The 15,216-nt window shown below is 40.1% G+C and overlaps 1 protein-coding gene across 1 annotated transcript in view; it reads right to left on the minus strand.

Moving 5' to 3' along the window:
- Positions 1-15,216, minus strand: part of itpr2 (inositol 1,4,5-trisphosphate receptor, type 2) — an 81,183-nt gene that overhangs the window by 5,101 nt on the left and 60,866 nt on the right. The window contains exons 46-56 of the mRNA XM_063004194.1: positions 13,692-13,802; positions 13,177-13,369; positions 12,958-13,083; positions 12,044-12,219; positions 11,682-11,846; positions 10,630-10,813; positions 9,315-9,401; positions 8,107-8,234; positions 7,794-7,959; positions 7,541-7,701; positions 1,314-1,475 (exon numbers count right to left, since the gene is read on the minus strand). Coding sequence (XP_062860264.1) covers positions 1,314-1,475; positions 7,541-7,701; positions 7,794-7,959; positions 8,107-8,234; positions 9,315-9,401; positions 10,630-10,813; positions 11,682-11,846; positions 12,044-12,219; positions 12,958-13,083; positions 13,177-13,369; positions 13,692-13,802 — 1,659 coding nt within the window. The remainder of the gene's footprint in view (positions 1-1,313; positions 1,476-7,540; positions 7,702-7,793; positions 7,960-8,106; positions 8,235-9,314; positions 9,402-10,629; positions 10,814-11,681; positions 11,847-12,043; positions 12,220-12,957; positions 13,084-13,176; positions 13,370-13,691; positions 13,803-15,216) is intronic.

Genomic DNA, 15,216 nt, shown 5'->3' on the forward strand with positions numbered 1-15,216 from the left:
GATGACTTTGGCATTTTATCGTCTGTTGAATCATAATCCAATAGAGGGATGTAGCAGCTGATTTAGAGCTGTTTTTGCTAGTTCTAACATCACCTGATTTGAAGGCGGCTCTATCCCTACCCTACTGTGGGTCATGTGCACAAGATCAGTGTTGTTTGTGTAGAAGTGAGGTAGGTGATGGCAGAGATGAGCTACTTCAAACAGCACAGTGGTTAAGTCGATAAAACTGTAGAAATGGCTTTTAAAAGCTTTGGCATTACATCCATTTCTGTGTTTTTAAAATGGCAAAATGTAACAGACCCCCCTATAGGTTTAAAGCTTCTTCTGGCCATTGTATCATGTCTCTCTAAAATCAAAATAATAGTTTGTTTGTTTATTAGGATTTCTCTTTGGTTAAATTCATGACAGAAACAGTAGTTACACGTTACACAAAATTAATCATTTCACAAGGTTATATTGAACACAGTCATGGTATCTCCAGTTCACCTCACTTGCACATCTTTGGACTGTGGGAGGAAACCGGAGCACCCGGAGGAAACCCACGCAGACACGGGGAGAACATGCAAACTCCACACAGAAAGGACCCGAACCGCCCCACCCACAAACCCAGGACCTTCTTGCTGTGAGGCGATAGTGCTACCACCTTATCCACCGTGCCGAATCAAAATAATAGAAATACACCTTGGTATCAATGGTACCTTTACACACATATGCAATTCACCCAAGTAATGGGCACTGATGCACCTCCATACCATCACAATTGTTGACTTTTGCAACTGTCACTGATAACAGTCTGGATGGTCCTTTTTATCTCTGTCAAAGCAAACTTGATATCATTTTTTTCCAAAAAAACAAGTTAAAGCATGGACTCATCAGACCACAGAAAACTTTTCTACATTCTTAGTCCATCTGAGATGAGCTAGGGCCAATAGAACTTGTGGGGTTTTTCTGCATAGAATTGATGTCTGATTTTCTTTTTATGTAACAGTCAAGGTTTGTTCCTGTCATTTTACGGGAGTTTTTATTTGCCACTGTCGCCATTGGCTTGCTCAACAGGGGTCTTTGGTCTGTCGGTCCTGGAATCTGTAATGTTGCTTTGAGACAATGTCTATTGTAAAGAGCGCGATACTTGATATAAGCTTTTATTTCACTCATAACACACATACCTGACCTTGGATTTTGGTCTTTACTTCTCCATCATTTATTGTTTTAATGAAAATTAAGGTCATTTTTAAGTGATTACTTGCACTGACCACTGAGGCTTGTGGTTCTGAGAGAGTCTGTATGATAAACTAGGTTGTGAAGTGTGTTACCTGTTCTTTAAGTTCGGCCAGCTGCGTGGACAGTTGTGCTACAAGTGTGATGGTGGTGTCGAGCTTCTCCTGCAGACAGCGCATCTCATTCTGCTCACTCTCCCCCTCACTGCTCACCAGAGACATGGCCCGCATCCTCGGGAACCAGTCCAGGTTCTTCTCCTGAGACAAAGAGAAAGAACACATGCTCTCTCATACTGCTTTTAATCTAATTAACATAAAGATAAAATAATGTAACCTTGTTCATGATATCGCACGCTGATCTCGCTGATTTAACTAAGCAACTATGAACTATGGTCTGGTTTACTGAAGCATTCACATTAAGTTGTTGGATTTAAAGTAAATTAACAAAGATTTTACAATGTGCTTTTAGACAAATGATAAAAAGGTCAGTTAGAAGCCAGCAGTTCAAAAGGAGTTGCAGGAAGGAGTTGCACTTCTGATGATTTCGGCAGTTTATTGCTTATTGTTTAACTTTTGTTCCTGATGCTTCCTGAGGCATTTCAACTTCAGTTAAACAATAAACAATGTGCGATAAATGGTACCAAAATCACCTGAAGCTGAACCAAGATGATGACTCATAAAAACATCTTTTTTTTTTTTAATAATTTGGATGCTAACGGAGATTTAGTTTTTAAACACTGTGGAAATGCTTATCAATGTGTGTGTGACTGCACGTGTTGGTGCATGTGACTGCAAAGTTTGATAGATAAACGATGAGGTAACTTGAGCGTTATGTAAGGAGCTTTCACAGCCAGGCCGGATGGGAGCACCGCAAAGGTTCCAGGACACAGCCATGCTCAAAGGTGGGAACAGCGTCTCTCGCTCTTATGCAATCAATCAATGAAACGGAAACACACACACACACAGTCGTTTCTAAATATAGCTTTTTTCACACTTACAGGAAGGACCTTTCTATAAAGCCACGTTTTAAAACAGGATTTTAAACACCTTGTCATACCTCGTATCCCACGCAAGTTCAAGACTGAGGACCAGCATTATTATTAAAACTCTGCTTGCAGCATCGCACACGGCTAACTGCTAAATTTTAAAAATGCACAAGCACTCAAAACTATAGAATTCTAGTTTAAGCCAATAAGTTAAATACTGTTGTAAAGGAAAATGTCTTAAGGCAGTCTCAAGATTTCAATGTTTTATTCATTTTATTAGGATTTATTTTGCCAGACTGCGTCATGCCTCCTCTCCACCAATGCCGATCCTCGCTCTGATTGAGAAGAACGAAGCTAACCCACGCCCCCTCCGACACGTGGGCAGCAGCCATATGCATTTTGTCACCTACACTTTGACGAGTGCAATGCGGATCAGCACTGTGTACGGACAGACACACCCTGACAGCACTCTTTTCCCATCTCTGTGCAGGCGCCATCAACCAGCCAGCAGAGGTCATAATTGCATTAGTTATGAGAGAGTCCCTATCCGGCTTTTTAATATCCCACCTCTATCTGAACAACAGGCCAATCGTTGTTCATGTGGCCACTCAACCTTAGCCGGCAGGCAGTTCTAAGACTCGATACAACTTATTCGCGATCCCAGCTCTGGTTCCAGCGTGTGTTTTTACCGCTGCGCCACCTGAGTGGCTTTTACTAGGATTTTTAACGTCATGTTTAACACACTTTGGTTAAATTCATGTAGTTACTGGTTACAGAAGATTCACAAGTTCAAATTTTAAAGTCAAACACAGTCATGGACAATTTTGTATCTCCAATTCACCTCACTTGCATGTCTTTGGACTGTGGGAGGAAACCGGAGCTCCCGCAGGAAACCCACACTGACACAGGGAGAGCTTGCAAACTCAACCTGGGATTCGAACCCAGAACCTACTTGCTGTGAGGCGACAGTTCAAGATTTCAATGATTTCTGCAAGTGTTATTTTCTGTGATTGAATAATAAAAACACATACTTCTGCTGCCTAGAAAATTCACACAAATTTGAAAGTCACCAGCTTTAGTTCATCATAATTACTAATGTGGTATTAAGAGCCAGTGCCGCCAAGTTCCATGACATTATAACTATCTAGTATTTACACATCTACTACAGGTGATTTAAGACGTAACAAGTATTTTTGTGGGTCTTAATTCAAGTAAAACCACAGAAACGGACATACATATCTCTTACAAGTGTATGTTCACTGTTTCCGTTATATACTGTGTGTATATTTACACAGTATGTGTGTACGAGGCTTTTAAAGTTCTTGGTTTGATTGAAAAGACTTTTATCACTGCCGCTGTCAAACTTACATCTTTGCTCCTCTTGACAGCGGTATACCCCTGATTTCCAACGGAAAGACACCTACAGTGCACCATCATCAATGCGGGTCCAGAAATAGCAGCATGATTACATTCATCACTTGATTAACAGGAGCATCACCTCCAGTCATTGCACTGCTTCTATGCATACACATACTCATGCATATATACAAACACAGAATGAGTTTTACATTCCAGCCTTTTTAATACTCATAACCAGTGTAATTAGTCACATTTACTGTTGATCTCCTAGCCTTGTGTTTTTCCACAGAAGTAATTTATCTAGCTGCATCCTGTTAAGCATGAAAGACCCAGTACAGATGATGTAAACTGGAACAATCCTAAAGCTGTATTTCTTTCCTCATTATGATGATGATTATGATCAATGTGATTTACAGCAGATTGAATCCCACATGACTCCACATTGCAGACTAAATACACTCAACAGCACCTTTAATTCTTATTTTAAATGCACAGAGATTTCTCCTGTATTAAAGTTGTACAGAAAGACTTGGCTTATTATTTATTTTTTAACATTTGTCATATAACAAACCCTTTTATCCAAAGCAACTTACAATTATCATAGAATGCAACAGAGGGTTGAGAACCTTGCTCAGAGGCGCAAAAGTGGCAACTTGGCGGTGATGGGGATTGAACCAGTAACTGTCAGATTACAGCTACCACTGTCCACTTTAAGTAACGAGATTTTTTATTCCCATCCACTACAGTGACAGTAGTACATGTGACAGGATCACATTAAATCTTAACTACTATCAGTCTCTCCAGTAATTTGTGATACATGCAGTGATTAAGTGCTCACTGTTTCAGACCATGTTCACACTTAAACATGGAAGATGGATAACAGTGCATTTACAATGACCGCAAACATGAAGCAAAGCCACAACTAATGCAGAAATCTTATTTATAAGCTATATAATGTCCGTAGATAAACACAGAGCAAAACAATTCCAAAACATCTTATGCAAACCACGCAACCACAAATGACAATAAGGACCACAAGCCTTAATGTTTTTAAACATCATTGGGCAGATTAATGCACAGGAATTCATTAACTGTTCACAGACAGTAGCATGATGAATACAGAAATGATTAATGGATACAATAATAGAATTCCTTCCTTCCAAAGGGCTTATGGCAACTCTGGGGCTCAGATTTATGACTGTTAAATGATGGGCATTAAATGACGTTTTTCACGTGTTGCATCACTCGGAAGTGACTAGCAAGATTTTTTACAGCTTTATTGTAAAACCTATTTAAAAAAAAACCTAAAATTCACACATTAAAAAAAAAAAATATGATGTTAAATCAAGCAATTTTTGTTTGCGCAATCAAACAAAGGGCTATGAAAATTTTATGTGAAAACGAGTTATAGAAATATTGTCAGGTGACACACTAATCTGATCAAAGTTGTGGTTAGCAAAAGAATAATGAATTAACGAGATAAACTGGCATATTGATTCTACAGGTACATTCCTGGGTAAACGTGCATGTAGGCAGGGACTTCTACTGTGTGTGTGTGTGTGTGTTGTCCCACTGGAACTAGGTGACCTTTGCACTGGGATTTGCTCAAGAGTCTGAAGAGTCTTGTGTCCCCCTCCCCCTCCTGTAAACGCCAACAGTGCATGACGATGGTGTTGCCTAGGAGATGCCTGACTCACTCTGTGATAATGAGCGGCAACGTGTGTGTGTGTGTGTGTGTGTGTGTGTGTGTGTGGGACAGGACAGCACGTGTGAGGAAGGGCTGAGCTATTAGTGGGCCACTTGAGATGGGTTACATAACAGCGCTCTGGCTGCTGCAGTACCTGCTTCACCTTTCCATCCTTGTGCTTGGTAATTACACCCCCACACATACATACGCACGGTTTTTACACACACACACACACATACATTTATCAGAAGTTTTCTGTCCCTTATGTGTAACACACACACACACACACACACACACACACACACACACACACAAATATATACATTAGTGAGACAGTCGAGACTCCCTGTTTCCCTCATCTCATCCATCAGCAACCTAGTATTTTTTTTATTTTTTTAAGTAAACCTATTAGGTGAGTCTTCAGGGGGTTTTACTCGGCTGCAAAGCTAAAATGAGCAAAAAATAAATAATTAAATAAATAAAGACACACACACGCACGACCACAAACAAAAATGTACATTATTATCCACTATTTCAACTATACAGTTAGTAAAAAGTTTGTCCATTTAAACCAAAGGACATATTTTGATTTGACACTATTAAAATTTCAAGTATAAAGTTTAACTCCATTTTGACATATGCAAAATTTTGGACTCTGTACTCTTGGTGCCAGCTGTAAAGTGTCAACTCATTAGGCCTGTTGACTCGTTAGTACTTATTGGATAGTTTGCCCATTATCACCCCCTTCCTTTTCTCCCTAAATCTAATAGATTCCAATTTCAGTGAGTGTAATACCTCTACTGCTTGCACCACCCCTGACTGACTATCATGCACAGCGGCCGACCGCTTCTTTACACCTGGAGAGACACACTATGCTGTTCCCCACCCTCTTGTGCAACAGGTGCCTTGACCAGACACATCCAGCTGTGTCTGTTGGATGCCAGGACAAGTAGATGGCACCAGCTAAGATTTTAACTCTAATCAAACCCCTGCACCACCCAAGCACTAAGCACTTAATGTTAATAGGAGTTAAGCACTAAATGTTTATAAGGGACAATTCCACAGCCTAAGACATGTAATAGTTTGAAACAATAAATCAAATAAATCAATAATAAATCCAATTATTTAATTCTTGTGCTAATACTCGACAACCACCAGCTTCTCTCCAACTCAAAATGTCAATGACCAAAGTAAACAATTTTGTCCATGATCTGTATTATTTTTATGATATTTTAGCTGCATGAATGTTCATCCTTCCTTAATAGCAGCCAGACTTGGACAATACATAAAGTTGTGAATTCCGTTTATTAATTACTGTTGCATATTCATTTAGGTATTTTGGTAAAGTACTAAGTACTAATTGCCATTATTTTACTTCAAAGCTCCTAATTTTTTATTAGAGAATGTGTCCATATGGTGCTCCACATAAAAGTCCAATAGATGCTGATAGATTTACATTATCACCTCCTCCTCACTTACTGATACATCAGCAGCTTTATTAATAGGTGGTTAATCACTACATCATTTCCAGCATGCTCTGTAAGTTTGTACCCCCCTCCTTAACAAAGGACAAACACCAGCCCACCAGTTCTCACACACACACACACACACTTTTTATACACAGTCAAATGAGTAATATCTGGGATTCCTGAGTATAATTTAGTGTTTAAGCATTTTTTGGACAAAGACGTACACCGACCAGGAACATTATGACCACTGACAGGTGAAGTGAATAACACTGATTATCTCTTCATCACGGCACCTGTTAGTGAGTGGGATATATTAGGCAGCAAGTGAACATTTTATCCTCAAAGTTGATATTAGAAACAGGAAAAATGGACAAGCGTAAGGATTTGAGCGATTTTGACAAGAGCCAAATTGTGATGGCTAGACGACTGGGTCAGAGAATCTCCAAAACTGCAGCTCTTGTGGGGTGTTCCCGGTCTACAGTGGTCAGTATCTATCAAAAGTGGTCCAAGGAAGAAACAGTGGAAAACCAGCGACAGAAGAAGTTAATGCTGGTACTGATAAGAAGGTGTCAGAATACACAGTGCATCACAGTTTGTTGTGTATGGGGCTGCAAAAGGGGGACCAACACAAAATTAGGAAGGTGGTTATAATGTTTTGCCTAATCAGTGTATGTGTTCCATTCATTATGTCTTCAACTGTATCTGTTGACACTCTTCTACCCATCCTTGCCAGGGGTGCCTCCAATTTTGAGACTGCATATTATGTACCTTTTAAATGCACAAGAGAACATAAACTTGATAAATATGAAAAAAAAGACTTACCTTGATCATTTGGGCTACGTAACTTTCAGGACCTGTGTACTCTGTAGGGTCCTTTACTCGCACCAGAACCAGAAAGTACAGGTAGTGCCACATGTTGTGTTCGGACTTGATGTGCTCCTCGAACGACACGGTCTTGTTGTCAAACTTGTCTCTCTCCAGCCCTACAACACAGCAGATAAGATCAAATACAAATAATCAAATCTGTTCAACAACAGATGTTTTTTTCTTGTATTAATTAATAAACAGAACCTACCACAGATAAAACATGTGGTCTTTAGGATCTCCTCCTTTCCCTGTTTCTCACTCCTCAGGTCAGCAAAGGTGTCGATGATCACACCAAAGATAAGGTTGAGCACGATGATGATGACTATGAAGAAGAACAGCAGGTCGTACACCACACGAGCAGCAAACATAGGTTCCTGTAAGAAGTCGAGTGGTCGAAATTCATGTCATATTTCATGGTGAAATACGATATTAAAGAACAATACAAATACTATAAAAATTGTGAATGAATTATCAGCTGTGCTTCATAGTGCTAGTGTGTAGAATCACATCATCACTCTCACATCTTTAGAAGGCTTGCGAAGAATGTCTGCTATTCCACCTCCATTGCGCAGCCCGTGGTTCAGGACTGTTACAATACACATGAGCAGAGTGTCACATACTCGCTCTGATTCATCATTACCCTCCGTTTCTGAAAAACAAAAGAACACAAACAAGAGAATGTTTTAGGGACATATTTGTACATGACGCATGTTCAATAATCCAGGTACACAAATCCACAAAGTTGAATCAGTTCAACTGGACACAAGTTTGTGACTGAAGAAGTCACTTGGATGAGTGACAAAATGTATCACTACAACAAACTTGTGTCCAGATAAACTGATTTAACTTTGTGGATATTTGTACAACACACTTTTGTACCAAAAATCCGGATACTTTTGGCTAAATTACATATTTTTGTTGCTTTTTAAGGAAAAATAGCACAAAGAAATATAATATTCTACATTAAGACAGTAGTAGCTCAGAGGTGGAGGTACTGAACTAGTAATCTGAAGGTTACCAGTTCAAGCCCCAACACTGCCAAATTGACAGTATTGGGTCCTGGAGCAAGGCCCTTAACCCTCAATTGCTCGAACTGTACTCAGTTATAACTGTAAGTCACTTTGAATAAATTATTACTAAAGGATTTTGCAATAACACTAAGATTACAGATAAAATATACCTATGTATGTACAGTATAAAGAAGATAAAAATACATGGGAGGTAAAATAGGTTCTCTCCTAAAAACTCAACCACTCAGACACAACGCTTAAGGTCTCCAGATAGGATTTTGAAAAAAATAAATAAAAATTTTATACAAATGTTTACCCAAACCAAATGCTGCAGATGAGCAAAGAGTTGTTGGTTGTTTTCATAAGTTTTGCACCGGAGCAACAAGTAACTAACAAATGATGGTTGCCTGTCTCACTTCAATCAATTTCTGCTCACACATTACATGCTCACACACTTGCATTAAACTACAAACTGCATCACACAAAAACAGCCTTATATCCTTCACTACTTATTACTTATACCCTTTATTAAAGATAATATATCATACGTTGTTAGTATTGTGGTTAATAAGTCTTTAACTGTAAATAACTGCTTAAAACATATCTGCTACATGTATGCTCATTTCTGTAAAATTTTCACACCACCCACTTCTGCCTGGTATCGTATGCAGAAAATGACCTCATAAGTGTCTAACACTGATTTAATGACTGTAGTTTACCATGGTGTGAGGCTGGTGACTGGAAAGGACATTCATCTGTGAAACAGCTCAAAGCACCTGAAGCTCGCTGCATCCTCGACCTCTCTGCTAAACAATCAGCAAGAGAGAAAAGTGTTATTTTGAAATTTCAGCTTCTTTTATACTACACACAACCACCAACTGATCATCTGAAATCTTAATTACAATAGAATGTACCGTATAATGTATGTCATGACAATATTAAAGTAAAGCTTTTCTCTCTCGTTGCTGCCACCACCTGACCTGATATGAAAGAGGGCCGAAGCGGTCACGTGCCCCCCCACGTGACTTCTTTTCACCTGCTAGGGGCGGAGTCTCACAGAGCGCAATAATGTGTACGGAGAGCCTCGAGCGGTCAGCAGAGCTCGTAACTGATCAACAGAACATTTAAGGTGTAAAGAAAAAGATGATGGGCACTCGGGTGGCACGGCAGTAAAACATGCTAGCACACCAGTGCTGACATCTGATTGCTTATCCTGACAATGGCTGGCTCGTCTGTGGTTGGAATTGCCGGAGAAAATTTCTCATAACTGCTGCAGTTATGACCTTCGCTGGCTGATCTATGATGCCTGCACAGAGATGGGGGATAGCATAGATCATTGCTCTCTGTGCGCAATACGGAACTCCATATGAACCCACCTAGTGCAGGTGAAAAGAAGCGGTCAGCTACTCTACATGTCGGAGTGGCGGGTGTTAGTCATGACCTTCCTCGATCAGAAGTAGAGGTCTGCAGCAGCAGAGAAGGCGAAATGCAATCGGGTTATTGGACTTATCTAGATAGGGAGGAAAATTAGGAAAAATGCTAAAAATAACAATAATTATTAAGAAATAAATAAAAAAAGATCGGTCTGGTTTCACTGGGAAACACTGGGAGCAGGAAAAGAATAAAATAACTCACAGACAGTTTGCTGCTTGTGCTGGCAGATTGTGTACATCTGGTTCTAAAGGTTAATTTGTTTTTGTTTACATGTGGCAGGGCTGCTGTGTGGCATGGCTATTAATGTAGACATTATATCTGTGTGTGTTTGCTCCTGCCGTCTCCTACCCCAGAGCAGTACAGCGTAACATAAGAGAGTGTGTGCAGATGTGCCCAATATCTTAAAACCACACACATGATCCAGAAATACAGATGGTGGACAAAATAATAGAAACACTGCATTAAACACTTTAATAACAGCACAAGTAATAGAAGCAGACAGAGGGAGTGCCATTGTAAGTGCCTAAAACATGGGAAGGGATGCCCAGAAAAAAAGAACTAATATCACCTAAATCATAAGTAGCATTAGTCAGTGCTTACCCATTGCAGGGTGAACGTCTACCTCCAACAAGAAGTCATCTTTGAGGAAGAGGAAGCCCACAATGGAGAACAGGTAAACCAGGATGATGGCCAACACGGCAGTGAGAAAGATGGAGCGGCCATTTTTAGTCACACTCCTCATCACGTTTAGCAGAGTCTCCTCTCTACGTACCAGATCAAATAACTGAAAAGACAGAGAGGGAGACTTAATACAGGTTAATTCCTCTATACGCTTTTTTTTTTTTACTTTAGCTTGGGCTGTTTGACAGCAATAATGAAATAAATACACTGATTATACCTGATGGCTTCTCTGTGCCTACATAAATAGGGTTAGCTTGACAGAAATAATAAAAACAAAAAACAAAAAAAAAAAACACTGAATATCTGTCAAAAAACCCTCATTTATCCTTTATACTAAAATAAAATTTAGAAGATGGTCAAATGTAATCTATGAACAACCAAAACCAGTCTGCCATGAATTAGCTGCTGGAACATATGAGAGATTGTCCAAAACTGTCTGTCTACACAGACATGACAATCAATGTCTTTGGGGGGGGATTCGGGTGTCTGTAATGGATTGGTGCTTTGTCCAGGATATTCCTGCCTTGAGCACAGTGTTTCTTGTTGGTATTTAGGACCCGCTGTGACCCTGACCAGGATAAAGCAATTAATAATAATGGGAAAAACAACAAAGTTCCAATTGTTTGATCACACAATTTTCACTGTATATTAAATATTGTTCTGTGCTCGGGTGGCGCAGCGGTAAATTGCGCTAGCTCACTACCGCTGGGATCTAGGGTTTGAATATCCAGTGGCACCATCACCTGGTCAGGTGCCTACATACAGACATGATTGGATATCTCTGAGGGTGTGTCCATGACACCCCTGATGGATTGGCATCCTGGCAGGTGTGTGTGACTGCATTGTGCCCAGTTATTTCAGAGAAGCCTGATCCACTGTGACCAAAATAATGATGTACCGAAATAATTACATCGTTATAGAAGACCTGGTGATTACAAATAGCTTAAATGGAAACGAGAAACAGGACGTACCAGTATGCTGTAGAAGAACTCGTGGACAAACAGGCCGAGCATGCAGACGATAACATAGGAGACGTGCAGGAGGAAGAAGACGTCCATTATGACGGCTTTGTAGCCTCGAGTAAATGTGCCCTGGTTTCCCACAAAACTCACCAGGAACACAATCTTATTCAGCAACTGAAAAAAGAAATGAGACACTTAGTCTGAGTCTGAGCTGTGTATGGAGAGCCACGCGAGGCTCCATGTGACTCCACCGACAACAAACTTGTGAGACGTCCAGTCCAGTCCTGGAGAAGCACATTGTTTCCAGTTGCTTTTAAGTTATACAGTATATCCACACAGAATCGAGTTTGAACTGATCTTAATGATCTTACATTGGTTGCTCCCAGCAGCAGCAGAGTGGGGCCTAATCCTATGGTGTATATGGAACGTAGGATGACTGTAAGCAGAAAGGCCAGGATGCCTCCTCCCCGGGGCAGGATGAAGAGCATCGATGTGATCACAGCTACTGCCACCCACAGCAGGACAGACAGGAAAGGAGGCAGGACACCTGGAGGACAAATAAACATTCATTAGTGCCTGCTGTGTAATGAAAAGTGTAAACATGTATATATTTTATGGAGTTATAAACAGCCTTTCTTCAAAATGACCTAAAATATATAATTTACTAATATGTTTACTTCCCTGATGTATTCATAATTTAAAAATTTTGAAATAACAGAACCTTAAAGAAATACAGTTTTACTCATGCAAACTATCCTTATAAAAACAGTACCATTAGCACCCCCTTGTGGAAGAACTTTTGCCTGCTAACTGACTGACCTACAAGCCAGGTCTGTACGTAGGCTGGTATCTAAAAAGTCAGAATGCAGTGTTTTGGAAAGAGGTAAATCATATGGATATAAGAGGTAGACATTTGATTTGATAGTCATGTTTTACCACCACTTTACCCTGGTCAGAGTCTTGGTGGGTCTGGTTCCATGGAAACACTGGGTGCAATGCAGTAACACACCAGACAGGACGTCAATCCATTGTGGGGGCTTGGCCACCTTCCCCCCTTAGACACAGCCAATCCTGTCTGTATGTAGACACCCGACCAGACGATAGCACCGCTAGAGATTTAAACCCTAAATCCCAGCAGTAGCGAGCAACTGTGATTTACCGCTGCGCCACCCAAATGCCAGGTAGACTTTATGTACTTTAATAAATTGTAAATCAAACACTTCTCATTTTCAGACTTTTTGTGGTTGGCATTAAAATTTGGTGATTTGGGAACAGGTCTTCCTACCTTCATCTTCATCGTCTCCAAATGGGTAGAACAGAGCTACAGCCAGGTTGACTAGCACAGCCAGGTTAAAAGAGATGCTGCCCCACAGAGAAATGTGCTTCGATACCCAGAAAAGAGCCACGTTATCTAATGACAAAAACAAAACAACAGAATCAATATAGCATGACTAATGTGTGGTTAATGTTTTTCTAATAAAAACAAGAGACAAAAAAGTCATACTCCTCATCTTCTTTTGCCACCACATTTCATTGTAGAGGTCATCAAATTGCTGGAAAAAGTGGTTGACCTTACTGCCCTGGTCATCCCTCTCCGTAGTGGTGAACACTCGCACTTTGGACTCCTCTGTCAGGTACTCACAGATGCTGGGTACCGGAAACACGATCTGCTCCATAGTGCGGTCATGACGGACAATCTGGAGCAACAGTACACACAGAAAATCACACAGAAACCTAGACAAAAGTATGTGGACACCCAACCATGAGCTTGATAAACACATAATTACATTTACAGAAGTATGTGAACACCTGACCATGAGTTTGTAGGCCATCCTATTGACACTATTAACCACACCCCACCCGGCTGCAATAACTATAATTATAATAACTAATAATAATGTTTGGCCAGATAATAGTACCAAATACTGAGCTGAGCACCAAAGTTTATGTTCAGAATGAACTAAGTACTAAGTACATGATTTGTCTGAGTAGCTCTGACTGTTTCTTGATGTCGTGTACCTCTATCTGAGCAGTGTGTTTGGCATAGTGTCCAAGTGCATCATCTCCAATGTTGTCCAGTTCCAGGCTGGGCTTTAGACTCTGCTGTAGTGGCTTTCTGTGACGTGCCAACTGCAAATCAACACAATTCATTCAACACTGATCACATATCAACACTCATTACAGTCTAAACATGCAATTTAACACCAGTGACACTTAAAAAGGCTGCTGTGGTGGCAAGAGAAATGGTCTGACAGTCACTGAGCTTGCATTGCTGTGAGTAGAAACAGTAAATTCATGATTCCAGCACAAAGATTATATGATGGTCTGAAAAGAAAAGTTTCTATACGTCTAACTGTTATATTATTAATTTTCATTTACTTATTGGACAAAGATTTTCCCCCTGACATAGAAACTGTAGACCATTTCAATAGTCCACCCTACCATAGGTAAAAGCATGAATAAGCTTCTCTAGACTTTGCTGGGACACCCTTGATTCAGGCTATATTATTTAAGATAGTAGGAATTTTTTGGCTCATCCAATTATTTTAATGCTCCAGACATTGGCACACTGAGTCTATTAGGCTGTAATCATCTGGTGAGACAGAGATATATCTGTGTGTCCTCCACACAGCTGTGGTAATTAATATTGTTCTGTAGAATTTGACCTAAAGGTAGCATATAGAGATTGAACAGAAGAGGTCTGATAACTGATCCCGGGGGGTTTCCACATGTCATGGCCACCACAGAACGTTCAAAGCTGCCAGCAGTGACAAAGTAACTCTGACCTGAACCAATTAAAGACCGTTGCAGAAAGTCTTACCCAATTTTCCAACGAATACTGCAGTATTCTATGATCTACAGTGTCAAACACAGCACTGACATCCAGTAAAACCAGAACTGACATTTTACTGAGTAAAATTTTGAGTATCTTGGAGGTATTCAAAAGAAATAAAACTGCCAGGTACAATCTCTTTGCACTTGAACACATCTTTAAATAAGGCAGCTTCTCGGGTAAATGCATCAATTTTGGAAAGGTGTGTCATGATAGCCAAATATGGCAAGTGTACAGCCTCACAGCATGATCACCATCAATTTCCTCTGCGCTGAGTGTACTGCTTCATCTCCAACAGCAAGCAGAACAACAGCTCCAGGTGAGATTAATGACCGCAATAAAGAAGAAACTTCCCCCTAATGCTCAGCTGGTTAAAAAGTGTTGGTCACATTTGACTATTTTCAGTAAAGAAAGTGGTGTAACATGTCAAAGCTTTGATAAAATGAACACAATTTTGGATAAAAACAAAATTATTTTGGAGAAAACTGCAGGAAATAACTAGGCGACAACTTTGCGACTTGTAATATGTTCTTATATGTGTGTGTGTTTGTTGATGTTCCCCAGTTGCTATGTATACAGAGCCAATTCTGGCAGACACTTCAATCTAGCCAGTCAATTAGTTATTCATCTATTCATCTCAAGCCAAGATGATCACACAGAGACAAAGACAGGGGCATTTATATCCATATTTATCAGCTCTGTACTCCCGAA

The sequence above is a fragment of the Trichomycterus rosablanca genome, chromosome 11 (assembly GCF_030014385.1).
Source record: "Trichomycterus rosablanca isolate fTriRos1 chromosome 11, fTriRos1.hap1, whole genome shotgun sequence".
In the NCBI taxonomy this organism is placed as follows: Eukaryota; Metazoa; Chordata; class Actinopteri; order Siluriformes; family Trichomycteridae; genus Trichomycterus; species Trichomycterus rosablanca.